General features: G+C 42.7%; 2 protein-coding genes across 3 annotated transcripts in view; one reads left to right on the plus strand and one right to left on the minus strand.

Moving 5' to 3' along the window:
- Window positions 1-10,612: 10,612 nt before the first annotated feature.
- Window positions 10,613-27,053, minus strand: part of gabbr1b (gamma-aminobutyric acid (GABA) B receptor, 1b) — a 154,491-nt gene continuing 138,050 nt past the window's right edge. The window contains exons 21-24 of one of the 2 annotated variants that reach the window (XM_086136027.1): window positions 25,046-25,174; window positions 24,733-24,876; window positions 22,078-22,366; window positions 10,613-11,934 (exon numbers count right to left, since the gene is read on the minus strand). In XM_086136027.1, the coding sequence (XP_085992153.1) occupies window positions 22,079-22,366; window positions 24,733-24,876; window positions 25,046-25,174 (561 nt within the window). In that variant the 3' untranslated portion in view covers window positions 10,613-11,934; window position 22,078. Of the gene's footprint in view, window positions 11,935-17,964; window positions 22,367-24,732; window positions 24,877-25,045; window positions 25,175-27,053 lie in introns of those variants that run through there. The other variant, XM_086136028.1, reaches the window with a different exon arrangement.
- tnfa (tumor necrosis factor a (TNF superfamily, member 2)) lies at window positions 13,172-15,306 on the plus strand. Its single transcript, XM_086136030.1, has 4 exons — window positions 13,172-13,381; window positions 13,498-13,525; window positions 13,626-13,682; window positions 14,451-15,306. Exons 1-4 carry the CDS (start codon window positions 13,211-13,213, stop codon window positions 14,909-14,911), a joined length of 717 nt encoding a protein of 238 aa, XP_085992156.1. The 5' UTR covers window positions 13,172-13,210; the 3' UTR covers window positions 14,912-15,306.

Genomic DNA, 27,053 nt, shown 5'->3' on the forward strand with positions numbered 1-27,053 from the left:
TCAGCTGCCTGTAGTTTCAAACGTTCACCAAAAGAGGGTGCTTAATACTGTGGAACAGCCGTGAAATCACATTTAACTGTATGCAAACATTACATCCACAAACACAAACACGAAAATTCCTCTGCGTCAAATCCTACTTCGCGGGATTTCACTTTTTGCCCCAGTACCAAAACGAGAGATTACTCTGTGTGTGTGTGTGTCACACTGGGTGACCTGCTGTCCTGTATCCCAATAGAATAGATCTACCCTGAGCAGGGAATGTCTTCCAATTCAGGAATGACCCTGTAAACCAGGGGTAGGGAACTCAAGTTCCTCAAGAGCCATATCCTGCCTGTTTTAGATCCCACCCTACTCCAACACACCTGATTCAAATCAGCAGCTCATCAGGAAGCCCTGTAGAGGCCTGAAACAATCATGAACAGTAAACGTATCGACCAAGGACTTGGATTAGCACTCGATACACACGTCTGAAAAAAAAACAACAAATTTTGTACACTCTTCACGTTTACGCTCATTAAAACCGTTGATACTTCAGTGCCCTTTGGATATCTATATCATCTAGTAACGAATGAGAGCGGAAGATTTTCCAGCAACCTGTAACTTTGCTAAGTGACGTATTAATGTTATTTCCTTAGAAGACCACACGGTGGTGCTGCAAACAAATATTTACATTTGGGGAGTTGAAAATGACTGCGCCACATTATCCTGACAGCCAATGTCGGTTCATATATCTTCAGGTGGTCGAAAAAAATGTGTTCTTGTCTCCCTTGTAGCTCCTTAATCATAATACTGTATGATGGCGTACATGTTTAGCTAACTATGAAACTTTTGGCCACGGTGACAGTGATATACAGTGTAACAGCAGTTATTCACCCTCACTGAACCCTAAATGAGGAACTGTGAAACCAATTAAATAAAACGAAACATTTTATATAAAACCTATGACGGAAACAGTTTTTATTTTATTATTATTTTTTTTACGATTAGCAAGATGACGACACACACGCACGCACATATGTACATTGTGAACGATTTCACAAATACTGTCAGCAGAGATGTCAGTCAGTATTTTACTGTTATTTTACACTGCACCTATTGTAATTTATTTTAATAGTATCGTACTGTATTTTGAATTACATTAGATGACAGTATAGGAAAATGTATGGTAATTTTGCATAATGCAGCAGTTATGATATGAAATCTGCGAAATAATAATAATAATGTATCATATTTAGTTACTTTTCTAGAACACATTAAAAGCATCCGCAATGGATACATTATTCATGCGCTCCCATATTCACACTCTAGTGGCGATAAACTACGGGAGATATGAAGTTACAACTGTAGGCTGCCGCAGGCGCAGCTGCCAGTAAGCGCCTACGAACAGCAAGTCATAAGGGTCAGAAATTGTGTACGTTCTTGTGTTGTTGTGCTTCTACCTGAAGCCGATCATAAACAAATCCAACAACATGCATGCACCACTAATCGCCTGTCTATGGCAACTGAAAAAAAAAAGTACTGTACCAGGTTAAAGTGTACATCGGACAGCCTATTTCGAGGTCTTGCAAAGTTTGATAAATATCTGGTGTTCCTATTTATTGTGCCTAGTCTTCGTATTCGTCAAAACAGAAAGCCCGCAATCCCCACGGTTAATTTGAACCCGTTCTTGCACCCTGTAACCTGATACCATGCGAAGCTGTCCACTGTAGTGGCTGCTGTCCCTGAAAGGGTTAATGCAAGGCGATTAATAAAGAAGTGGAATGTATATTTAATATATATTTATATTATCTTAAAATGTTGAAAACCATAACTCAAGTTTGTAATTGGAAAGACACAGCATTTCAAGGGGCATGAATTTTTTTCAAGGCATTGCATGGCCAAAACTTCATCCTTGGTTTCATTAGACGAGTGGTTCTGGAGTGGCCCTCGGGCCGTATGTTTGACACCTAGGTGTTAGGCTGTCCACTGCAGGAACCGCTGTACCCGCAAGCGTTAAAATCTAAATGCTCTGTAAAATGTGTTAGAAACCCTTTCAATTATTTTGCAATAAGTCTTGACGTTCGGGCCAATGATGCATGAGCGCCACCAACTTAAAAAGATGAGACATGAAAATCAAGTTTCACCTACGTCGAAAAACAAAAAAAATTCCATTTATCAACTCTGCTCATTTTACCATGCCCTCCCCCATCCGAACACATCTTCCACTCGTCTCACCCACACAAAAGGAATCATGTGTTGCGTCATGAAAATTTCTCCAGCCACGATTGCATCACGATGGTGTTTCCTTCTTTCCAAATTCCTAACACAATCTCAAAATCTGTCTTGTTCAATCGACCATTCCAAACTTGCTTGGAAAATTTGACATTTTCACTTCCGCGTTTGATGAAGCGCCACCAGGTTTTAGTGCTTCTGTTTTGTTTTGTTTTGTTTTTCCAGAAAATACTTTCTCTTCTCATTGTCACTCAAGAATGAAAGAAAGAGTTGATTTGGAAGTGAAAAAAATTTGCCAGGTTTTTTTGCTAGATAATGATGCTTTCCCATCTGAGCGTTTGAGCAGCAGCTCGATCATCGACTTTGTTCTAATTTGAATCATCATCCTGAAACTTCAGTGCTCTACTTTGTTGTGTTGCACAGGAAAACCACAGGTCGAGATCGGGGTCATTTTATTTGAATGCGTAATATGGAAAAAAAAAGTCTGATGATAAGTATGATGAGTTATTGGCCATATCCGTGATGTTTATGATATGACAAACTGGCAAGAATAAATAATTAATGCAAGTTTTTCCGTCATATGTGGGGAGGTAGGGGGTTGTTGCGATTGAGTGCAGACAAAGGGCAGGTGGATGGATGCAAGTGCATGTAAGAAGGCAAGTCAAGGAAATCTCATCTGAAGGTAGAATCACAAACAACACAAAAAAGGCAAACCAAAATAATGTGAAATAAATTTTCATCCATCCATTTTCAACATCGCTTATCCTTTACAGCAGGGGTGTGGGGGTGTGGGGGTGTGGGGGGGAGAAAACAACCCAAAACATTTATTTGTCTGTGTGCGTGTTATTAATATATTTTTGTGTTGCGCGCACTGCACCGTTATCATCCTATCTGTCTCACTTTCACAACACGTATTTAAAAAATAAAATTAAAAAAGCAGGTCACCTTTAACGTATGGTGGCGCGTGACCTGCATCACCGGAAGTTGTTAGCGGTCAGCAGTCTGCAATTGCAGCTTGCGATCAGAGCGTCATATCTTTTATTGTTATTATTATTATTCTCATTCAGAGTTTGTATGATATATTATTCATCGAGGGCACTGGCAAAGAATGTGAATCTGGAGTGCCGTAAGAAGCATTTTAAAACTCATTCAGTACCAGCCAATTCTAGACCAAGTCTGAAAAGACGTTTAAAAACGTCTTTGGGAGTGAATGAGTTAAAATGGTATACGTGATAGTTAACACCCTGCAAAAGTGCGTCCCACGCCTCCACGTCAGGTCTCGACGAAGGTAGGCAGTGATTTGCTTTCCACAAACTCTTGCGTCTACTGTATTTTTCTGTTTCGTTCATCTTAGGGGCCGTTATGGCTGACGCTCATCATGACATGGGTGTGTAAGTGCGTGCGTATTGCGCGGGTGCGCGGTAATGGGTCGATCGAGAAGTAGATCTTCGGTCAAAAAAGGTTGGGCACGAGGGATGGTGCTGTGCTGGACTCTATCCCTGCTGACTGTGGGCGAAAGGGCGGGCTACACCCTGAACTGGTTGTCAGGCAGTCGCAGGGCACCCCTGCCTGATGGAAACCCCTGGTGGGATGAAACCCCCCCAAAAAGAGGATTTTACACCGTGCTCATATTCAGCCGATATAACTGCGTCGTGTTTCACAGTGCAAATGGTTAAAACAAAAGCAACTCAGCACTTTTGAAAGGCCAATGAAATGAATATGATTTAATAGATAAAATCAGTGGCCTGATCTCAACCCAATGGAGTGAGAAAGGCAAAAGTGAAAGTAGAAGCGCTTTGCATTGAAGGCAAAGCAGGAGGAAACTCTGAATTTGATGATGTCCATGAGCTATACTGAAATATTGTGGCGGTTGCATATTCACGATGATGTCACTTTGTCCATCGTCACTGAAAATGAACCATAAAACAGCAGTCATTTCGAAACTCTAACATATTTTTGTGCAACCTCCTAAAGTTGAAAGCCTGTGATTTAATTCTCTTGATTATTCAGATTCCGAATGTTTGTGATGTTGTAAATGACAAAATCATATTCAGGGGAGGATATGACATCATGGATTTAAGCCACGTGTTTTCACATGACCATTCACAGAGGTTAAAAAAACACATGCGTCAAATCTGAAACACGATGTAATGTCAAACAAATTCCGGTATTGCATGCAGGTATCCACTTGCTGTTCCTTCTCACTTGCAACAAATCTTACTGAGGTGAAAATCTATTTCCAAAGCATTATCTTGGTGACAAAAGTAGTTATGACTGACAGTATCACTTATCTTACAATAAGGCGGGCTGAAGAGTGGACCACCACGCAATTCTTTTGCATTTTGACATGACCGAATTGTAGTTATCACATTAAACAAGAAAAAAAAAGGCATACAGCTCAAATACATTTCCAATCAGTCATCTGATTGGGAGGAGACTCAGAGCAAAGGGAGGAGACTTTTTTCCTGGAACATTTTTGGTGAACATACAGTATCCCTCCTTTCTCGAGAAATCAACTTTGGTGGTTCTGTGTGAGGTGACACCGAGCGATATTAGTCATTGTGAGCGAGGCTCTTTTTCAATTCACTTCTTCACATTTTTTGTGAGGCGGCCCGGTAGTCCAGTGGTTAGCACGTCGGCTTCACAGTGCAGAGGTACCGGGTTCGATTCCAGCTCCGGCCTCCCTGTGTGGAGTTTGCATGTTCTCCCCGGGCCTGTGTGGGTTTTCTCCGGGTGCTCCGGTTTCCTCCCACATTCCAAAAACATGCATGGCAGGCTGATTGGATGCGCTAAATTGTCCCTAGGTGTGAGTGTGGGCGTGGATGGTTGTTCGTCTCTGTGTGCCCTGTGATTGGCTGGCAACTGATTCAGGGTGTCCCCCGCCTACTGCCCGAAGACGGCTGGGATATGCTCCAGCACCCCCAGCACTAATCGCGATCGTAAATGCTAACCGTATACAATTGCCACGTCTTTCAAAATGTAAATTCACAGTGAACACACCCCACTAATTAATAATATTGCATACATTTACAGAATACAGACGTACAGGCCGTGCTTGGCTTAGAACACGAAGCGGCAGGTCCATCTTTCCGAGCTTCTCCGTACAACGTCAAACAGGAAGTGTCTCATGCAATAACATCCGGTGTGCCTTTCACAATAACAAATTTACTTTACAAGCAGCGCTATAACTGTAGAAACAGAAAAAAAATATGTTTGGCTCTCCAGGAGCCAGAATGTATTTGACTTACAAACTTGAATTACAAATAGAGTACACACTCAATTTGAGGCATGAGGCGATGTGTATGAATGAGTGTCTCGCGTGCACATGATAAAATCGATCACATAGTGAGTGCAGCAGGGACGTGCGGTCAGGGGAGGCAGGTGAGGCAGAGCCTCACCTCTGAATGCGCATTGCATTGCGCAATCATCACAAACTGGGTTGAAACTGGGTTGTAGAGGATGAACAGGAATGGAGCCAGAACAGAGCGCCGCAGGGGACTGTTCTGGCTCCATTCCTGTACACCTCGGACTTCAGACACGCCACTCCAAACTGCGATTCTGCGACTCTGCGATTGTTGGCCTCATTACAGAGGGGGACGATCGGGAGTACAGGGGAATGACGAAGGACTTTGTGGACCGGTGCCAGCAGAATCTCCTCCAGATCAACCCTAGGAAAACTAAGGAGTTGGTTGTGGATTTCTGCAGGAAACAGTCCTCACCGGCACCGATGAACATCCAGGGTATGGACATAGAGAGGGTGACCTCCTACAAGTACCTAGGTGTTCTTCTGAACAACAAACTGGACTGGTCTACAAACACGGACACCCTGATTAGGAAAGGACAGAGCTTCCTACTCAGGAAACTGAGGTCTTTTGGGGTTCAGGGGTCGCTCCTTAAGACTTTCTATAACTCGGTGGTGGCCTCGGCCATCCATTATGGCATTGTCTGCTGGTCAGGTAGCATCTCAGCCCGGGACAGAAAGAGACTGGAGCGACTGGTCAGGAAGGCCAGTTCTGTCCTGGGCTGCTCCCTTGACACTCTGGAGGAGGTGGGCAACAGAAGGATGCTAACTAAGCTAAAAGCTATGATGGACAGTCCCTCCCACCCTCTCCAGCCCGCCCTGACAGCACTAGGTAGCTCCTTCAGCCAGAGACTGTTACACCCGCGCAGCAAGAAGGAGAGATACCGACGCTCGTTCCTACCAACTGCTGTCAGGCTGCTGAATAAAAAATAGCAACAATAATATTATTAATAATAATTAAATGATGTGGAAAACAACTGTAAATAGCACTGTGATTTATCCATTTTGTATTTATATTGCACTTAATTGGACGGTGTTTGTTTGTTTTTTCTTCTTCTTTCTGCCTACATTGTTGCTGCTGGAGGCTGTAAATTTCCCCAGTGTGGGACAAATAAAGGATATCTTATCTTATACATGCAACTGGCTCGTGCTGCTTGCCGTATATCTGCATGTCGCAAATATAATGTTTAGCCAATTGAATAAGCGACCCTTTTTGCTTTATATATTTGTAAATGTGACTCTAAAGGAGTCACAGCCTCACCAACCATGAACCTCACCGCACGCCACTGGAGTGCAGTTAAATTGCTGCAGTTCATTCTATGGCCTGAGCAAAGGCTACTGCTAAATGTGATTTTACCCTTTCAGGGACAGCGGTTACTACAGTGCACAGCTTATCATGTTATCAGGTTACAGGGTGCATGAAAAGGTTAACCAAGGCCACATCTTAAAATGAGTCAATCCTTTCATTGATTTGTTTTCATTAGGATTTAGCTGTCTCAGTTACACCAGGGATAGGCAACTGCTGGCAAGGGACTTGCGCCCACACTCAGAGGGGCACTCGATTCATTTAGGAAAAATAAAAATGCTCATTGTAGCTGAGAAGAAGTTGAAAGTGTTCACTGCGAAATGGCGGACATCACTCACTAGAACTTCAAACCCCAACTGTTGTTGCACATAAGAGAAGAAGAAGAGAGAGCGTGTCTTGGCTTCTCACCAGGAAAAATATTAGGTCAAGAAAATTGTGTCTTCTACTTAAAAAAAAAAGAAGGAAGCAGGTTATATTGTGACCACATTGAAATGGAAGCTGATCTGCCTAGTTTGTTTAAAGATGCCATCAGCCATGAAAGATTTCGACTCACAGTAATTCACTATTAGAACACGGATCTAAAAAGAACATGATGGCAATTATCCCCCTCGCCCCCAGAACCCTCGACAGTTCGTTTGAAGAGCATGAGGAGTTACAAAATTTTTGTACTGCAAAAAATATACATCTTTCTTGATGTAGTGCTTTCACGGGTTGGCCTGACTGGTTAGCGCGTCGGCCTCACAGTGCAGAGGTGTGTGGAGTTTGCTTATTCTCCCCGTGGGTTTTCTCCGGGTCCTCCGGTTTCCTCCCACATTCCAAAAACATGCGTGGCAGGTTAATGGAACACTCTAAATTGTCCCTAGGTGTGATTGTGAGCGCGGATGGTTGTTCGTCTCTGTATGCCCTGCGATTGGCTGGCAACCGGTTCAGGGTGTCCCCCCCCCCGACAGATAGGCTCCAGCCCGCCCCGCGACCCTTGTGAGGATAAGCCGATCGGAAAATGGATGGATGGATAGCGCTTTCACGACAGCTGCAGCTGGAACAAAGCGCTTTTCAGAACAGTGAAAATAAAATACCAAAAATAATACAACAAAATACATAGCATAAAACATATGGACCCATTACGCTGGCCTCGCCATGCAGAGGGTACCGTACATTTGGGCTGTACACTGCGCTGTTATTACTTTCAAGGTGTGGTGATTCTCCCATGGGTACTTGTGGCAAATGTATCCCGCGTGTAATGTTGGCCCTTATTTCTGGATCGGGGAGTTTTGACCCTTTCATGCACCCTGTAACCTGATTTCATGGTAAACTGTCCACTGTAGTATCCGCTGTCCATGGAAGGGTTAAATGAGTAGTCGTACATTCGATCGAGATCCATTTGGAAAATATAGCACACATCACATGTGAAATTAACTTGCCTAGTGGATTCAAAAGTTATACTGACGGTCTCCAGTGCCGCGTGCACCTTCAGTTTTAAAAAAAAATCCAATACAAATCATTTCAGATGACAGTTTTCGTGACTAAATGCAAATCGAAAGCAAGTCGGTAAACGTCAAGTGGGTCAGGTATGCCACCCCGCCCCGTCTGCACGTCAGCGCGACTCAGCCCGAGTCAGCCAGCGACAGTCATCACCCGCCGGCAGTGGCTGTGAAATTACTCAAAACATGTAACGGAATGTTTCACCTTCACGGGCGTGCTGGATTTTTTTTTTTTTTTTACAGTCTCTGGAGAGCGCAAGAGAAAAGGTATGCAAGTGTTTGCGAGAATGAGATTCAGGTGAGGGATGAACAAGGAAGATCCTCATTTCGGGGTCGTTATACTTCAAGTGACACACTGAAGTTGATGGGAGGACCTGTGCAACAACAACAAAAAAAATATCTGTGCAGCACCGCCCCTTTTCTGATACGCAGGGAGAATATGCCCCTAAGTTGGATTTTTGTCAAAACATGCACAAAATGGAGTCATTGGGCTTTCAGCGACAGCGGTCACGAGATTGAACAGCTTTTCAAATGTTGTTTTATCTCATTCATTAATTTTCCGATCCGCTTATCCTCACAAGGGTCGCGGGGCGTGCTTGGAGCCTATCCCAGGTATCTTTGGGCGGTAGGCGGGGGACACCCTGAACCGGTTGCCAGCCAATCGCAGGGCACACACAGACCAACAACCATCCGCGCTCACACTCGCACCTTGGGACAATTTGGAGTGTTCAATCAACCCGCCACGCATGTTTTTGGAATGTCAAGTCAAGTCAACAGTATTTATAGAGCACTTTCAAACAGCCATCGCTGCATACAAAGTGCTGTACATGGAGCAATTTAACATGCACAATAAACAGTAAGACAAATCGGTAATAAAGGCGGTAGAAAGCAGCAAACAGTAAAACCAAGAACAAATCAACAGAAACAGAAAAGGCTCGATCCCCTCTGAGCCTCAGTTTAGTTCTTGGTACTTCTAATAAGGTCTGGTCCACAGACCTGAGGCGCCGGGCAGGTGTGTAGGGGCGGATGAGCTCAGAGAGGTAAGGTGGCGCGAGATTATTCAGAGATTTGAAAACAAATAAGAGGATCTTGAAAATAACTCTAAAATGAATGGGGAGCCAGTGAAGGGATGCCAGAGTAGGAGTTATGTGCTCCCTCTTACGAGTACCAGTCAAGAGGCGAGCGGCGGCATTCTGGACCAGCTGAAGGCGCTTAATGGAGGACTGGCTGACTCCAAAGTAAAGGGCATTGCAGTAATCGAGCCGGGATGTGACAAAGGCATGAATTACCATCTCAAAGTGTTCATGTGAGAGGAGAGGTTTTATTTTGGCCAGCTGTCTAAGGTGAAAGAAGCTGGATTTAACAACGGCACCAATTTGCCGATCGAGTTTGAAATCACTGTCCAGTTTGTCCAATGTGGGAGGAAACTGGAGTACCCGTAGAAAACCCACATAGGCCCGGGGAGAAGATCCAAACTCCACTCAGGAAGGCCGGAGCTGGACTTGAACCTGGTACCTCTGCACTGTGAGGTCGACGCGCCAACCACTGGTCCACCGGTCGCCTTGTTTTATCTAATATTAATTAATCTTTAATGTCACAGTTGTGCATCAACCCCTACAATTGACCCTTATGTGTGTTGCCATCCACCCCCATTATTTGTTTTTCATGCCTAAAGACTGATAAAAACACTTGAAAAAAAATCCTGATGTAGGTTATCATTATTTGACCAGAAATTGTCACCCCGTCAATATTTCTCTTCACTGACTCATCCCTTCTCGACCACCTATTCAGGGTCTCGGTTGGGAAGAATTCAAAGCGAACTGGCTTTGTGCGAGTGGCAGGATACACGCTGGACTGGTCGCCAGTCGATCATCGGTCACATATCTTGACAAACAACTAATCACAGTCACATTTACAGCTATGGGCCGAATGATTCAAATCCACGACCTCTGACTGTGCTCTCCTCGAGACATGCTAGCCACATCCCTCCTTGTCACTGTCAATCAAAAAAAGTCAACACTAGATGAAACCAGAAGCCAAAACGTTTTCACACTTCACCATTCTGTATCTGGTCATTTCTCTGACATGTCCAAACAAAATTTTTCATCAATGTATCCATGCAAGTGACTGACTTGACATTTCAGAGTTCTGAATTGAGTGAAGCACTTGGTGGGGGATTCAACAATCGCCATCTCTTCTCCACATCACAGACGGCCCAGAAGGTGACGGATATCGTCGTCTTGTTTAGGAGCACACTCAGATGTTGTAATATTCGCATAGCGGCACATAGAAACATTGCACACAAGTCAGCCATGTTCGGAGTGACTTTAATGTTCAATATGTCTCTGAACTTTGTAGTCAGATGGTAATAATTTGGGCGATGAAGAAATCAAATAACATATTAAGATGTCCCTTTTGTTTTTTGAACTGCGGGTACAGTACAGTATACAATAGCTCATGTATAAGGACTTATACTACTACTCAAGAGAGTAGTACAAGAAAATTACATAAATCAGAATTAAGTTGATAAAATTTGATATATTTATAAAATATAGAAATACATCAGAATTACATTGATAAATGAATTGAAAAGTAGTATCTGTTATGAATATAAGAACATCGACACATAAAGGTGTTAGAATGAGTATGTATAAATAAATCCAAAGTTGTATAATTAGATAAGTATAGTGCACGTATGGTTAAAAGCACTTGATATGTAGACTTTTTCCTTTTTTCTGTATTGAAAAACGATGAATTCACATAATGTATAACAAGGGGTAGGACTGGATACGTTTTTTACTTCTTCCTACTCCTTTCAACATATCATTTGTGATGATGACTATTTTCTTTTCCTTTTTATATCTTGCTTGCTTTCACTTTTTTGCCAACTTGTTGTAGTATTGTATATTTTATATGTTCAATAAACAATCAACAAACAAACAAATTTGGGCTGGTTCAAGTCCCACGGTGAACAAATGTAAACATGACGACTGCTGGAGAGGTGCAAGTCTGCTTCACATGCTCTTAAAATAATCAATTCAATTATTGTGCACAGTTTTGGAACAATAGACCCACAAAGTACTACAAATTTGTGAAGAGACAATCCTGTCAAGGTTACAAGGTTAACGCCTTTCCCTTTGCTGTGCTTGACTGTATTTTAAACCATTAAAAGGAAGATGTCTTTTTAACCCTTTTCAAGGACAGACAAAGGGAGCTTTCTGGGTAGAATCCCCCTTGCGGATTTTTTGCCATCAAATGATAATCAGCTGTTATCACTTGGCAGCAAATAAACTTGAAGCTTGGGCCAAACGGGGAGTTCCAAGTGACTCTGAGAAATTCCTCAACTGCCGCCGTGCAATTTTATATTCATACTGAATGAAAAGGGAAACAGGTGTTGTGATTTGTGTTCCTCTTACTATAATTGTGACACTTCCACTTTGCAGGCTGTGAAGTGCTATGAAAAAAAAACCAAAAAAAAAAAAACAGAGGACAGCACTTCAACAGAACCAGTGACAATGAACTAACAAAGACAGGAAAAAATAAAACAAAACAGAAAATTAAAGTTAAACAAATAAACGGAGAAGACAACTAGGAACAGCAGGACAGGACACAAGGCATTGAATTGACGAGCAGAGCTGGGAAGAAGAAGAAGAAAAAAAATCACAATCAGGGCAAGACATGAACCACAAGAAAACGAGATATGAAATGAGACAAAATTAAATATCATCTAAAAATGCAAATCATGCCGCTCTGCAGTTAGAATAACGATACAAATCTCACGTCAACTTTATTGTCAAATGCGCTGGATGTGCAGCAGACAGCACAGATGAAATTTCTTTCCTCTCAACTACAGGAGAGAGAGGAGCCGCTGCGGGTGCCCGCACCGCCATCAAAAGAACAGTTAACACAAAATGACAAAATAATCCAACAAGCTTGCTGTTATTTGGAAATATTTACATAGCGGCCAACCACGACGTCACCCCCCCACCCCCCACCCCTCCCGCTGGTTGATCTCTTGCCTTTGGCAATCTGAAATCGCTCCGCCAGCCCCTCTGCTAAACTGCTGCGCCATCGGACACACGCGCCGCGATGGACTTGCACATTTTGAAATTTGAGGGGCAAATGCCGCCACGCCAAACAGCGTTTCGGCCTCCACATTTTCCTCCAATTTACTAAGTGCAGCGTGAAAAGTTCATCCGTGAACAACCTTTTAGGGAAGCAATTGATTCGATTTTACACTTGGTTTTGAGTTTCCTATTTTACACCATCGCACACTTCTCGTGTGTAGTTGTGAGGGGGCTGAAGGCAATGAAAATGTGTCAAGTCATCACGCCGTCCGTATTGCCGGTCTATTTTTACACAAAAGGGGAAGTGACACAATACAACAAAAACACACCGAGTGACTCCGCAATTGCTGCCGTGTTTACTATTTGGACGGCAGGACACAATGTGACATCACACACGGATGTGTGACGATCAACTCAATGATGTGCTTGTGGTTTGTGACCCCCTCGCCCCCCCACCCCCTAGTTTCCATATAATTGACCCACATCATTATGACCAATGCACCACAATATACGTTAACAGTTGACATTTGTGAGAGATTACTTGGATCTGTATTAATATCTACACTTTGCGTTTCATCATGGGTCGCGTGGATCGCGGTGCGTTTGCGGCTGTGAGGGTGGAGGCGTGTCTAAAGTTTTACTGCCTTCCTCCTCAGTTTTGGTTCTCTCTCCACGACAATGAATGATATCATCGGACTTCCCCCCACCCCACTGCATCAGAGGACTTAACGGTTTTATAAAGAGCAGCTCTGTGCAATGTGACAGTCAATAAACGTGAGTCGCAGAAGGAAGACAAACTCTGAGAAAGAGAGCAAAGTGAGAAAGGAGGCAATCGTTTGGAAAAATGGAAGGTGACTGTCAAGTGAGTCTTTTCGATGCAGTGGACGCAGAGTCAAGCAAGCCGGGAAGAACCGGCATGAAGCACGGTTCGAAGATTACCGCGGCACTTTTGGGTTTCACGCTACTCCTCGCTATTGCCGCCGCCGCCTTTCTCGTGCTGAACGGACACGCCAAGGTAAGGAATGACAACTTTGTTACTAAATTAGAGGCACGTCTCTCAGGATCACAGAGGCCGAACTTGTCAGACTTCTGCTGGTGTAACCCTCTCCCTTTTTTATTTCCTCTAAACAGAAGCCAAGAGGAGACGAGGCCAGTTTTGGTGAGAAAAATCACAACTTTTCTATTCCCTGAAAATAGCATTAATTTTTTTTTTTTTTTAATGAATACTGACTAAAATAAATCTCAATCTTCTTTGACAGATATCCATCATACTCTTCGGCAAATCTCCAACGTCAGAGCTGCCATTCACTTAACAGGTAAGAAGTGTTTTGAAGAAAAAAAACAAACAAACCTTGGGGAGTCGCAGTTTTGGGAAGTGGATCGAGAATTCGACATTTGGCGCTACTTAAATAGCTAAACGCTCCACACAAATGGAATAAGCTGCTAACAGAATTGAAGTTAGCCCCGAGTGTAAATGCTTTTAAATCCAGGTTAACCCTTTCAGGGGCAGCGGTTACGACAGTGGACAGCTTATCATGTGATCAGGTCACAGGATGCGTGAAAGTGTTCAATCCTGTGCTTATTCTCCGATATGAGTCTTACAGCATTTCTATCCTCATTTTTGGAAATGTTTTGCAACTAGGTGAAGCACATCCTTGTGTATGAAACGTGCGATATCAATCACATCACCGTCGCAAAAAAACAAACACTCCATTGTGAACTACATTGAGCACAGGTGTCGAACTCCAGCCTTCGCGGGCCGCTATGCTGCATGTTTTCCATCCCTCCGCGCTGCTGCAACACACTTGACTCAAATGATCAGGACTGTTTTCAGGCTCCTGCAGAACCGCGTTTTACTGATGTCATTTTTCCCGTTCTCTCATTGGAAATAAGAAAAAGACGATTTTTCAGTTCACCACATTTTAATCCTGTGCAACCAAATGCTCAACATGAAGCAAATCTAAAGTTTTTTTTTCTTTTTTCTGGCGAACATGAAGTAGATTTAAAGGAAGGGTGATGAATCTCGGATGATTTGGAATATGTCTGGTTACTGTCATTAATTGACGATCGTCTCCCCTTCACAGGAAAGTACAATTCTGAAATTGCCAACTCAGTGCAATGGACGAATAAGGTGGTCCCGTCTCACTCCCAAGGGGGTCTGCAGCTCGAGAACAACGAGATTGTGATCCCTCAAGATGGCCTCTACTTTGTTTACAGTCAAGTATCTTTTCGGGTCACTTGTCACGGCAATGACAACGATGACGCGGCCGCAACGTCAATGATCCACCTGACCCATCGAGTGAGGCGCTGGTCCAACTCGTTCGGGGATGACAAATACCGGACCATTTTGCACTCGGTCCGGACTGCCTGCCAGAAAACGGCCAGCGGCGATGCTGACGAAGAGGGCGGCTGGTACTCCGCCGTGTACACGGGAGCTGTGTTTAACCTAAATACAGGAGACAGGTTGAAGACCGTGACGGAAAAAATGCTGCCAAATCTGGAGGAAGAGGCCGGGAAGACGTTCTTTGGTGTGTTTGCCTTGTGAAAACATGACAGCCATGAAAGAATATGAAGAAATTGATGGGGAGAGCTCTGACGTCTGCTCATACACCTACAAAAAAGGTTGGGAAATTAAGAATGCTATGTTAAGAATAGCAAGCTAAGTAACGACACCGTAAGGTGATTTGGTATCGAACTGTAATGTACTCTGTATCTCTGAAATGTATGGGGATTTCATATATTACGTACCGTGTACTATCAAGTGTCAGTACCTTTTGCTGTACTACAATTTAATACCCTGCACACACACATATATATATATATATATATATATGTATATATATATATACCCTGAGACGATTTGTGAAACTGCACCGTACTGTATGTATTTATTAAATCTATTTATCTATTTATTTTTACAAGATTTTCAACAATGTAAACAGGATTGTACTACTCATTATTTAATAAATTATTTATTTAAACAGAAACACGTGATATTTATTGACTTTAAATCAGCACTACCATTCTGCGATTGGCTGATAACCGGTTCGTGGTGGAAGTTCAAGTGCCTGAAGAGTGTGTGTGTGTGTGTGTGTGTGTATATATCTATATATATATATACTAATCAGCATAAATGTAATTTAAATGACTGTTTATAATTTTTCACGTTAAAAAAATATTTTGTTTCAATGATCCCCCCCCCCCCCCCCCCCCCCCCCCCAATTATAACAATATATCTACACAAATATACAGTACACAAAGACGAAATGTTGATCTCGGCTCATACTCACCCTTTGATGTCAAACAACAGCAAGAATAGTCAACTGTAACGAGTATTTAATGTCGCAAACAAACTAAAACACGATGCTGTCAATCGGAATATGATATATATCAGGGGTGGCCAACCAGTCAGAGCCTAAGAGCCAGATTTTTTACTGTGTTACTGCAAAGAGGCACACACGCACGCACGCGCACGCGCACGCGCACGCGCACGCACACGCACACGCACACACACACACACACACTTTTTTGCCCAAAGGTTGACTTTTGGAGCGACCAACCTCCCACTATCAACCCGATCGCACGTGTGCAAGCAGATGAACACACACACGGACACACACACACCTACACACACACAAACACACACACACGCACGACCGTGCACTTGCGCACATTTGCATGCACGCCACGACGAGCAACAGCCGGAGTGCCCGAACATAAATGAAACCGTGACCAAAACACATATTCCCCCCCCATTTCTTCCTCCCACTACTCGCGGTCGACTTGGGACCAGTCCGCTGGCTCTTGGTCGATTGCGATCGACCTATTGGGCACCCCTGCCTTAAAAACAGAGGTAATTCGCTGACTAGCTTAGCACTTAGCGCCGTTGTCTGCGGATGACCGGTGATTCAGTTATCTGATTGTTTGCCCTCTATGTCAATCAAATAACGGGATTGCTGATTGGCTGACGTAGTACGTTCTGTGTATTAAGCCTCCGTTTGAATGGCATCACCATCGCCGAGGCGTTTTCCACAATTGTGTGAAAGCCCGAAAGCCGCATTGAACCAGCCAAAGAGCCGCCTGCGGCTCGCAAGCCGCGGATTGACCACCACTGATATAAGATAAGATAAGAAAACCTTTATTAGTCTCGCAATGGAGAAATTCCCAATTCACAGCAGCAAAGTTATGAAAGGAAGAAGTAGAACAACAAAATATAGGAGCTGCTGGAAAGGCAGCCACTCTCGCGGCGCCATTTTGAAGTCAAAATAACACAACACAACACAACACATAGGACACAGACAGTCGTGCAATCTTCACCACTTTTCTGCATACACTTTGTTGTCTGAAGCAGTTCTAGATGAAAGAGGAGAGGATCAAAGTGTCCTTTCACCAGTGGATCAGAGACGTCATGCTATGTGATATATATGATATACTGCCACCATCAGCAATGCTGTGGCAAGTACACATGTGGAAATATTCAGTATGCAAACCATGCTGTACCGTGCATACTGCAGATGAACACATGTCCAGGAATCCAGACAGAAAAAAAAAAAAAAAGAAAAAAACCCATCCAAGGACTGTTGCTTCACTATCCGGTGTCTCATTACAACACGTCAGCGCTTGTGGTTTCACCGTACTTCAAAATGTACACATCGCCGATGAGTTTGCCTTCCCAAATTTCCTCTCCCTGTTTTCAGAGCCACGTGGGCGCAACCAGCAAACGGAATCCATCCATGTACACAAAGGGAGAATGGACTGCCGCAATTGACTGTGAATACTGCGATCAGATCCAGTCTCGTTTTAGATTCGTGCGGATAAACTGGGTGGATTTGTCACACACCAAAGAAGCTTTGATGACAGTTTCTGCCTACTCAGTATGGTCAAAATAGCTGCGTCACTCAAATGGGGTGTTCTGACTGGTATCTACTGTGTCTGCCGTACTCGCGGCACCTCAACCAAAACCGTTGATCCATAAAAACCCACTGTGTGCTATCATTTATGAGAATTAGAAATGATGCATTTACTACGTGCTGAAAATGCCTTTTTTTCCCGTTATTATTGTGATTTGAACCTTTCGCATGCTGTTGATATTGAGACACGTTGCACCGGAGTTGGTTCGTCAAGGGTGGAAATAGTGAAGGGGTTAGTCCCACTGAAATCTGGGACTTCCCCGCCGCAGACACCTGCAGCCCACAGAGGAAGAAGCACACGTACCACGGGTGGAAAGTTTTTCAAACTGAGCTTTCATTCTCTTACCATTGTAACATTTTCTATCTCATGAATGTCAGGGGATATGATCTTAATAAACATTTTTTATTTTTTTTAAAGCTATGCAAAAAGAGAAATGATACTTGTCTCACGATTGATCTGAACATCATTTATAGTTTTCAGATTTGGCTTGTTAAAAAACGCGTGGCTCTCCAATCTGCGATAATCAATTCAACTCAACTCTACTTAAGAAACAAAAACAGACTAAAATAAAACAAAAAACAAAACGTGTTTTGTGAGTTTTTCTGACGGCAATATAATTGTTCAAAACAACACTGGCATGGATGCGGGTTGAGACGGAAAGGGAACAACTCACCAGTTCATCACATATTACAGCATAGAAATATATTTTTAATACTGTACCACATGAAATACAGCTCAGAAATGGATTCCAAGTCCAATGTTCTTATTTACATCTTTTGCCTTATTTACAATCGCTGTGCGTTTTCTCATGTGCAACAATGACATGGGTCACGGCTTCACAGGTTCAACTGTGAAAATACTTTTTCTTTTTTTAAAAGACAAACATTGAATCGATTGAATTACATCTCGACTTTGTGAGGGTCGAGCGGGAACAATATGCTCACGTTTAAATGATTTGTACATCTGCGGCTCAAAGTATCGCTCTTTATTTGCGTTTTCCCGTCACGTCACCCATGCTACGGATCAAACGTTTTGACCATAAACTGAAGAGACACATCCTTGCTTGAACGCACAAGTACTAATACACACCAAGTTGTCTGTACAGACGTGCAAACGCACCAGCGCACGCGCCGCGTAATTGAATAGAGGTGGCGCCAACAAATTCTGGGTTCAACTCAACCATCGAGATTCAGGCTAACTCATGGATGCGAACCTTTGACGGATTTATGAATTGATTAAGAGGTTGGAAATTTTTCGGGGGGTGTCAGATATGTGGGACAGGTTGTAAAAAGCTTTAAAACAACAACAATTTTGTGGGAACACAGACACCCGATTATTGGAAACTCAACTAAGCATGGCTTGCTAGCTAGCCGTTTTGTTGCTGGATATCAAGCTAGCAAAGTATTCTTTTCACGTATTTGAAGTCCAAAGTGAAGACTTGGAAAGCAAGCAGCAAGTGAAGGCCGTACAAGGCGTTCCTCGGGAGAAAAGAATTAATTTGGTGAGTCATGTCTTCCTCTGACTGCGAAAAGGCTAATATGCCATCGATGGAACCATTTTGGTTTGATTGTGGCATCAATGACACATTGCGCCAATTCCAACACGCTGTGTATTGCGCAACGTCGAAATGCTGACCCATCGAACACAAAGTCGAAACGGCGCGCTCGACATCCTGTTTCGCTCTCGCTGGATTGAATCGAATGGTTTCAAAGAAATTAAGTTTCACTATAATCTGGCTCATCAAACCTGGAGGTGAATGTATCCTCCATTTTCAGTGGCTTTTAGCCAGATGTTCCTGTTTTTATTTTCAAAATTGGTGCATTTGGAAGTGAGAGTAAAACAAATAAATAAATTAATAAATATGGGAAGAGCCGCTGGTTTGAGCAAAGTAAGCAGAAGTTTTGGTTTTGATTCAAACTGCACAGCAGTTAACCCCTATGAGGGACAGCGGTTACTACAGTGGACAGCTTATGTGGTTAGGTTGCAGGTTATCATTATTGGTGCATGTTAAAGGTTCCATATCTGATGAATCCAACGACGTTTGTTTTAACGATGTTGTATTTTAATACAACCACAGTTTTATCGACCATAAAGATGAACCATGTCTTCAATTGTTAGATAAGCGGACCCATTAAAAATGTGGTTTAGTCACTCAAAAAGGCCATTTGGTGCTAAAATTGGAGAGTTGAGTGTCATTTTGTTTTTTATTTTATTTTTTTTTCATGGCAGTTATTGCTTCTTATGGTGCCATGTTAACCCCGATGTAATATTTTCAATCGTAGTGAAACCTTTCTGTCCTTATATTCCCACTCTGGTTTACAACCAGACTAAATAAAACCCAAATCAAATGCATAAAACACACTTGTATTTAACCCTTTCATTCACCCTGTAAATAAGCCGTCCACTGTAGTAAACGTTGTCCCTGAAAGAGTTAAATCTCTGTGTCTTATCAGAGCAATTTAATGTCATCGTTAGGTCCTTTGAAACCCCTCCATGTTCATTGAGAAACAGTGCCTTTGTTTCGTTTGCAACGCACTTCGTTAAAGAGTAAAAAGTATAGCCGCTTCGCTTTATTTTTGCATTTTTGAGTCTCTGTTCTTTCAACCGAAACTCAATATCAATATAAAATTTGCCGTCCGCCATGACACGTTAGCATCGAGTCATCAGCAAACAAAATACAGCCAAATTTAAACCAAAACAATGACTCCATCATCACCTGATGAGGGTTGACTTTGAATCAGCAGATATTACAGCACCGTCTGCTGACTTTGGCATACCAGAGTGACAACTAAGTCGAAAAAAAATATATTAGTTCCTATATTTCCTATTAGTTCAATAAATAAGCAATTCAGATAACGGACGAATGGATGCATGATCATTTTGTTGCACTCTTGTGAAGAGCCAAAGAATCTTGACCAATGTCGATGTCGTCTGATCCGATACCAATTCGATACTTTGGACCCCGACCCGGTGTTTCCCTTAGCAAACGCATATGATCCTCTTGGAAATGTTACGTTGCTTGGCTTCCATTTTGAGGTTGGCTCAAAGCCACAGAGAAAATTTTGTTTTTTTGCCCAATTTGTTTCTTGTCCCATCATAGTAACTGAATTGAATCATCACCTCTCAAGCTCTTACTTCATTTTAAAAACAGTCTGAAAAAATATATTGGGGGTGTAATAAATGTCTCTTAATGAGTATTTGGGACAGATAAGGAGAAATACTTGTAGGTCAAAATGTGAGTAAAATGATGTCTTTTCCCAGTCACCCTGGAATGTTTTCAGTCAATTGTAGACAAACAACAATTCACAGCCACATTCACACCGAAGGAGAATTCAGTCTTTAGTTCACCAAACATTCTCGTTTTAGGAATGTGGGAGGAAAGCTGTAATGTCGATTCAAACACAGAAGCGCTAATGTGTAATATTGACAGGAAACCGTTTTTGGTTGATGAGCAAATAAACAAACACATGAGATGACTTCAGTCCGGGTCGCGCTTTCTCAGGAACAAACACACAACGGCTCATACCGATGATGCAGTTAATATTCCAAAACACGTTATCATTGTACGTTATTCTTATTATTTTATTATTATTTTGAGGGGGGGGGTGAAATTACAACTTCAAATATTGATTATGCCATGACGACAACTGAGCATATGGGTTATTAGTCATATACGTTTGTTCCAGATCCAGAGGAAAAGGATACTCCAGATCAAGTTATGGATAGGATGTTACTGATTGTAATTATTTATGAACTTGTTTTCTTTGTATGTTGGCACACAGGTAAAACTCAACTTTTTTATCGTGGCTATGATGGCTATGCTAGTCTTTGCCCGGCTTTGACATGATCTGTGTTGTCTAGTTGCCGCTTGCTACAAAAGAACATGGCGGCTCTTCAGGTAGCTGTCAAATCATGGGTGGTGAAACTTGGTGAGAAGGCGGTATAATAGCATTATTATTTTTTTGACTCTAAGTCGCATATCAAAATTATACCTTGGACTCGCACCCAAACCGTAACTGCCAAAACGAGGATTTACACTATTTATGGAACCAAAAGGAGTAATAACGGACCAGGATTAGACCTTTGGCCACAACACCACATGGGATTGTAGTTAAAGGTGTCCTTGGGTGTCTTGAAAGGCGCTTATAAATAAAATCTATTATTATTATTATTATTATTAAAGTGCCGGTAAGCCATTTTAAACTAAAAAGAAAAAAATTATTCTGTAGTTCGAAGTGGAACTTTCAAATCCAACCGGAATTCGTTTGCTAGTGTCAGCATGATTAGGGAACAAGGATTTTGGATGCGAGTGAAAGCTCTCAAGGTGTTGTTGTTGTTTTTTTTTTTCTTCATCAAAAAATGCACCATATTTTTGGACTGGTGCTACCGACGCGCCAAAACGACAAATGATCCAAAAAACCCCCACGGTATTTAACGCCTTCACACTCCCTGTAACCTGATAACATGATAAACTGTCCACTGTAGTAACCGCTGTCCCAAAAGGGCTAAATTTGCTGATGGAGATGTGGGGCCAAAACCTGAATGGCTTGCTAAAGGAGGAAATCTCAGCAAAATTACCATTCCGAGGGGGATAAGCTCAGCACAGTCAACGTTGGAACAATTTTCTGAAATCCTAGTTTCCATGACACACCAGTAGGATATGACGGATGCAAAATTGCACTTCACACAACGCGTGTCTTTGTCCCGCGTCCGAGGCATCTTTTTACACGTGCTGTACCTGATTGAGGTCCATCAACATGTACAACGAATCTCATGAAAATTGAGAACATTTTCGTTCACCTCATTTGTAGAGCATCTGCAGCCGGCTGGTGTGACAGTTATTGCGGCTGATTTTGTTGTCGGGCTGGTAGAGGCTCGAAGAATTGCCAAAGGATGGAGGGACCGCATGCAGGTCAGAAGTGGGCGCAGGGTACCCTGGCGGCGGGGCCAATGATCTGGGGTCAGTGGGTGGGATGCTGAGCGGGGGGGTGTTATGGTTTTGATTGGAGACAGTGGATGGTCTTCTCCGTGATCGAAGGGCCTGTCGCTCAGACAACTGGTTCCTCAGCTCTGATACACGTTCCTCTTTCTGAGGGCACATTGAAGTGATTGATAAATTATTTAAAAAAAAAAAATCAATGACAAAACCACTTGTCATAAAGAGACCAAGTAGCAGATGACATTATCATTTTTGATCATAAATCGAGAATTGTAAATAAACGTACGTTTTTACAACCTTGTGTCCAAAAAAAAAATGATGCGGATAATTTATGGATTTTTACAGGCTAATAAGCTTCATGCCGCCAATACATTTAGGGACCATCCCAATTTTCCCACTTTGCCCTTGTTTCACCCCTTTAGACCTCGGTTGTGTGTATTCATGAGAATGAAAGGCTGTCCTAATTCTCAGAAGGCTTTGGTCTCACATCAGGAAGCGAGGACAGCTTCAAGACACAGCCCGCGAGCCCTGATCCGTTCTGGGAAAAATGCACTCATGAGCTGGGTGAGGAGCAAAAAGAATCCATTCATCCATCCATTTTATAATCTGCTTATCCTCACAAAGGCAGCGGGGTGTGCTGGAGCCCATCTCAGGTGTCTTCGGGCAGTAGGCGGGGGACACCCGAAACTGGTTGTCGGCCAATCGCAGGGCATACACAGACCAAAAACCATCCACGCTCACACTCAAACCTTGGGACAATTTCGAATGTTCCATTAACCTGCCATGCATGTTTTTGGAATGTGGGAGGAACATGGAGTACCCGGAGAAAACCCACGCAGACGGGGGGAGAACATGCAAACTCCACACAGGAAGGCCGGAGCCGGAATCGAACCCGGCACCTCTGCACTGTGAGGCCGATGTGCTAACCAGTTGACCACCGGGCCCACTTAGTGCTCATGCCAAAGAAGAAAAAAGTTACATGTCACATTGTTTGGCGCTGTCCCAATAACTTTGTTAAAAAAAAAAGAAAAAACAATGACAGGCAAAAATAAATAAATTAAAAAAAATACACACATAAAAATCGATTCTAATGAACTTTCAATTTACGGGACATTCACTTGTATACACTACAAAAACAAAATATTTAATGTTCAAACTGACAAATGTTATTGTGATTTTATACATGATTTTTGAAAATTTATTTTCACTGTGGTACAATAGATTGGGGTCGGCTGTGAATTGCAGGGCATATATCAACAACCATTTCCATTCCAACCTTTGGGCAATTAAAAAAAAATCTTTTCATCTGAGGAAATTGCATTTTACGATGACGCACAAAGAGATAAGCAATTACATAGTTTATTCCACATCGTAATTAACAAGAAAGTGCCTCACAGACAAAAAGAATTAAGAATGCCGATGAACGAGTGCGAAGAAGAAAACTAATAAACCGAACATATTGCTGCAGTTCGAACCTTGAACCTCAGAAATGTGAGGCAGACATGCTAACCATTTGTTGCTCGTATCATACGACAGGAAAGCTAATTACAGCCTCCCAGTAGCGCCATGTGGAAATTGAGACACTTCTTGATTTACGTTGTTCAAGTTTAGTCAACAATGTAGTATGTGTGCATTTGGAAGTTGCGCAAATCAGAACTTTATTTATTTTATTTTTTTTGTGGGGGGCTTGCGGCAGGGGTCCCCAATCCCTGGGCCGCGGTCCGTGGGTCATTTGGTACCGGGCCACACAGAAAGAATAAATAACTTACATGACTTCCGTTTTATTCATTTCTGAATCTGAATGTTATTTTATTTCGGAAATTTACCGGATTCTCCATTACATCCGTTTATAGTATGTCACTCTTGACGCAGGTCAAGGTGCGCTTTTCGGTCACGCGATAGGTTACCACTAAAATCAAACCAAGGAGCTTGCAAACAGAGTAAAAAACAAACGTCTTTCGGAAGGGGAAACTGCCCAGCCAGGAGACAGAAGAGGAGCCTACGACTTTCAAGAAAAATATCCAGAGTCCTGCATCAAGTACGGATTTATCTCAAAGGGAGATTCCCACGCATCAAGCCCACTCTGCATAATATGCGGCGACGGTGAGTCGTATTTTTCATGCACTTTGTATTTATTTTGAAGGCAGGGTAAAACGTTACCATCGCGACTAGAGAGTGTTGCGGCCAGATCAGACGTTCCTTTTGTCATGATTCATGTTTATTATTATGTTTCGAAAATACCATCGTTTTCATGCAGGTCATATTATATTATTTTGTTGTATTTATCTGTCACACCTTCAAGGCCGGTCCCTGAAAATATTGTCTGGCATGAAACCGGTCCGTGGGGCAACAAAGGTTGGGGACAGCTGGCTTAGGGTACTTTGCAAGTTTTGTACCAAAATGGCTCAGATGTTCACAAGTTCCAAATCGGTGGCGTTAGAAAAGCAACACATCTACCTATTTATTCCAGTTGACAATATGGTGGCGAGGGAATGAAAGAAAACATTTTGGCTCACTTCCTGGATTATCTTCTGGAGCTCCTTGTTCTCTCTCTCCAGCTGTCTGGATTTCTCCTCATCATTGTTGTTCATAGAGGAACCCGTCTTCATGGTCTCCTGGGCGTCGGTTTGCCATTCACCTCGTGTGATCAGACGTCGCATCTACATGCACAGTAAGACAGGGACAATGTCCAGGTCATTATGGCATTACAGCAGATCAGATAATGTAGAAGGCCATTTCTGAAAGAGATTTTGACTGCTGTTTAAATCTGCGCGAAAGGTGTGGCAGGTAACAGCGATGTGTTCTTGTTTTTGTTTTTGTTTTTTTTACCTTAGGAACAAACAGAACCACCAGGGTGATGTAGACCGAAAAAACGATGGCCAGGGAGGCAAAGGCGAATGAGGCGTCCTGCTGAGAGGACAGGATCATGGTGACGGGGGCTGTGATCAAACAAAGAACCTGAGGAAAAGAGTAGATAGATAAGACATTGTTAGGACGTGTAGGCATTGTGGACAGAACTGTTTTTGTTGATCAGCATAAGGAGTTGATTTGTGTTTGTGTGTGGCTTCACAATCAAAGTCATTCATTGGCATCGGATGCGCCTTATTCAATTTGGGGATGGGGGGGGGGTTGGTGTGAGAAACCAGGAAAGTACCGTATTTTCCGCACTATAAGGCGCTCCGGAGTCTAAGGCGCACCTACAACGAAGGGCCTATTTTCAAACTGTTTTCATACATAGGGCGCACCGCAGTATAAGGCGCATAGAATAGAAGCTACAATAGTGGCTGCAGTTACACCGTGCATCCACTAGATGCGCTAAAGGGAATACAATACAGCAGTGATCCTCAACTAGAAATGCTGTAGGTCCACTTTTTTTTTTAATAAGACCAAGGTCCGGTCCCATGCACGGCGGTCATGGGGAGCAGGGCTATATGACCATTTAGTATGGTCAAGCCAAGCTTATACAAATCAACACTCCTCACAACCAATCAATAATGGGGTGCATGAAAATAACAATTATTCACTTTGCCAGGACACAGCAAATAATGAGAGGTATTGTGTTAAGGCACACAAACTCTTTTATTTTGTTAAGTTGTGCCTGCTTAATAATAGAAATAGCCCTTTTAGGGAAATAAGACATTTTACTTTAACTTTGTTAAACAGTAGTCTTTTTGTCCCTTAATTTAACAAAAATAAAACAAAATACTAATTTTACCAAAATAAATACTAAACATGATAACAAAAATATCCTTTTCATTTGTACAATTCCCCTTTTCACATCCCCTCTGAAATCACTGAAAAATATATCAGAAGAGGAGTTAAGAACCATTTTAAATACTGACACAAGGGAGCACAGGAATGTGCAGTGCTGTTCTTCCACTAAAGGTGAATGCAATGTCTGAGGCATGCAAATATTATTTGAGGACGCCATTGTGATGTTCATTTACCATGTTGCGGTGTTCTGCTGTTAAACAGCTGCAAAGATCCCCGGGTAGACGGGAGCAAAACTGCACACAATCGAAACCTCCCGCGATTCGTCCCGTCTAATTGTCTGTGTGCGGCTCTCCTGGACTGAAGCTGTGAGCACACGTCTGTTTCCTGATACAATCATCCATTTTGAATGCGTGTGTATTGGGATAGACGCGTGCTGACGCTTATGTATGGTCACACACTAAATTCAGAGGAGCCAATCAGTGCATCGTTATCGCCGACATGCCCTGCTCAGCCAGGGTCTCCAGTTAGTCAAACATTATACACACACAGTCGCTCGGCTGCGGTCCTCTGCAATACATCTTTTAGTGCATGCAAAGAATACAACGGATAATTTTAACAAGCGATCGCGGTAATGTGCAGATTATAGTCCACAAATATAAAATGTATAACGTAAAAATCACTTTATAAATTATTATTTTATACAATTTGCCGAGGGTCCGGACAGAGGAGGTCGGCGGTCCGGTATTGGATCGCGGTCCGCCAGTTGAGGCAGGTTGCAATACAGCTTTATTAATTTCGAGTAGTGGTTCTTAGCCTGGGTTGGACCCCAATGGTTCGGTGAATCGGTCTGAGGGGTTTGACGGAGCTTCTGACAAACCCGACTCAACATGTCAATTAGTTATGACACGCCCGCTTGGCACTGCCGGCTTTTGAGAAAAAGGAATGCTTTCAGGTGCGCCTTCTTCTTCTTCTACTTTTCCTTTCGGCTTTTCCCTTCAGGGGTCGGCACAGCGAATCACTTGCCTCCATCTAACCCTGTTTTGTGCATCCTCTTCTCTCACACCAGCTACCTTCATGTCCTCTTTCGCTACATCCATAAACCTCCTCTTTGGTCTTCCTCTCG

This window comes from Hippocampus guttulatus, chromosome 18 (assembly GCF_054856545.1).
Source record: "Hippocampus guttulatus isolate MCC_2025c chromosome 18, RoL_Hgut_1.0, whole genome shotgun sequence".
NCBI lineage: Eukaryota > Metazoa > Chordata > Actinopteri > Syngnathiformes > Syngnathidae > Hippocampus > Hippocampus guttulatus.